The 2,500-nt window shown below is 37.0% G+C and overlaps 1 protein-coding gene across 3 annotated transcripts in view; it reads right to left on the bottom strand.

The window, feature by feature from the left end:
• agap3 (ArfGAP with GTPase domain, ankyrin repeat and PH domain 3) overlaps positions 1–2,500 on the bottom strand; it is a 371,686-nt gene that overhangs the window by 142,106 nt on the left and 227,080 nt on the right. For all 3 annotated transcript variants that reach the window (XM_056450381.1, XM_056450382.1, XM_056450380.1), the window contains exon 8: positions 835–990. In XM_056450381.1, the coding sequence (XP_056306356.1) occupies positions 835–990 (156 nt within the window). The remainder of the gene's footprint in view (positions 1–834; positions 991–2,500) is intronic.

Below are 2,500 nucleotides of genomic sequence, written 5' to 3'. Positions count from 1 at the left end.
CTGCCGCAGCCAATCACCTTGCGGGATCCTTCTGATTGAAGTAGAGTTTTTTTTAAGGGGGGGAGTGGGGACAAATTCGATTGGTTACAGGGTGGTGATTGGCTGAATGGACAAAGGTGGATCTTGACTGGTTAGATTGGAGATGGTGGTGTTGCTAGTACAGTGTGTGTGGCTCTGCCTCTCTCTGTCTGGCTCCAGCGGAAAGACACGCTAGGTGAATGTCTGTTAAAGAAGAGAAGGGGGGCGGGGCTTGCTAGGGAATTCTTGCTGATTGACACAGTGAAATTAGGAAGGGCAGAGGGATAAATAATAATAATAATCATCCGGGGAGGGCAGGTATTCAAATCCAGAGAAGATAAAAAGCTAAATTCCCCTTTGTGTAAAGCTTTAAAATTTACAGTCTATAAAGGATGTGAGGCAAATAAAACAAATAAAAACATTAGCATAAATCGAAGTGTCTTTCCGTTACTTATTTATTTTTAGCTAAACTTACTTGCCTCTCTGCGCTTACTGTAATATGTAGCTATAAAAAAAAGCATGTGATCATGCGCTTCTGTGGTAGGGATTCAGTTACACTTAGCTCCATACCTCCCTCTAGTGGTCAGAGATGGCATTACACTCTCTGGCTTTGCCCTCCGCTGCCCTGGGTTTGAGGGGAAGGGGTGATGAGAGGGTACCTAAGGGCAGATCCACTCACTGCAGACCTAGAAACAGCATCTCTCTAGCTGGCTGTCTTGTCTGAACGCAGCTGCTGGGAGATCTGCAGTCAGGGGAAGTCCAGCACTCTCAGTAGTGGGAGTGCGTGGTGCTCTGCATTAGCTGCCTCATACTTACTGTGAAGATGTTGGAGCGTCGCTTGGACTGCTTGCGGATGGGCGTAGGAGTGTTGGAGGCGGCGACGGTCTCGATGCGCATCTCCCTCTGGCTTATGCTGGGGGTGGAGGGAACCGAGGAGGAGTAATCGCTGAACGCACCTCCTCCGTTAGCAGCCTGAAACAAACAAGAGAAGGAATAGGGGAGGGAGAGAGGGGTAGATAGAAAAGAGAAAGAGAAAAGAAACAACAGACAGATTGACAGATATAGAGTTAGAGTGAACAAAGTAAAAGAACAAAAGACAGACAGACAGACAGACAGACAGACAGACAGACAGACAGACAGACAGACAGACAGACAGACAGACAGACAGATAGATAGATAGATAGATAGATAGATAGATAGATAGATAGATAGATAGATAGATAACAAATAGAAAAATTGGTAGATATAAGGATAGAACAATGGAGAGAATAAAAATTATATATTGATAGATAAAATGATAGAACATTAGATAAAACAATAGAATGATATTTAGAACGATAGAATGATAGAATGAATGATAAAACGATAAATATAGATGTGGTATAGAACGATAGAATGATAGAACAACAGAACGATAGATAGAATGATAAAATGATAGGTAGAATGATACATAGAACAATAGATAGAATGATAGAACGAAAAATAGAACGTTAGATAAAGTGATACATAGAACAATAGATAGAACGATAGAGCGATAGAAAAACGATAGAAAGAACGATAGAAAGATAAATAGAATGATAGAACGATAGACAGATAGTACAAAAGATAGAACGATAGAATGATAGATAAAAAGATAGACAGAATGATAGAACAATAGATAGAATGGAAAATAGAATGATAGATAAAATGATAGATAGAAGGATAGAATGATAAAATTATAAAACAATAGTACGAAAGAATGATATAACAATAGAATGACAGAACGATAGAATGATTGATAGAATGATTGATAGAACGATAGATAGAATGATAGAACAACAGAACGATAGAAAGAGAGATAGAACGATAGAATGACAGAACGAGATAAAACCATAGAATGATAGAACGATAGAATGATAGAACGATAGATAGAAGAATAGATAGAATGATAGAACGACAGAACGATAGATATATAGAATGATAGATAAAAAGATAGACAGAATGATAGAACAATAGATAGAATGGAAAATAGAATGATAGATAAAATGATAGATAGAAGGATAGAATGATAAAATTATAAAACAATAGTACGAAAGAATGATATAACAATAGAATGACAGAACGATAGAATGATTGATAGAATGATTGATAGAACGATAGATAGAATGATAGAACAACAGAACGATAGAAAGAGAGATAGAACGATAGAATGACAGAACGAGATAAAACCATAGAATGATAGAACGATAGAATGATAGAACGATAGATAGAAGAATAGATAGAATGATAGAACGACAGAACGATAGATATATAGAACGAAAGACAGACAGACAGATTAGATATAGATAGATAGATAGATAGATAGATAGATAGATAGATAGATAGATAGATAGATAGATAGATAGATAGATAGATAGATAGATAGATAGATAGATAGATAGATAGATAGATAGATAGATAGATAGATAGATAATCATTTGGGGAAAGTGATTAAGAGCAGGAG

Source organism: Danio aesculapii, chromosome 24, assembly GCF_903798145.1.
Source record: "Danio aesculapii chromosome 24, fDanAes4.1, whole genome shotgun sequence".
Lineage (NCBI taxonomy): Eukaryota > Metazoa > Chordata > Actinopteri > Cypriniformes > Danionidae > Danio > Danio aesculapii.
Note: the sequence above shows the minus strand (reverse complement) of the source record. Positions and strands in the feature narration are given on the sequence as shown.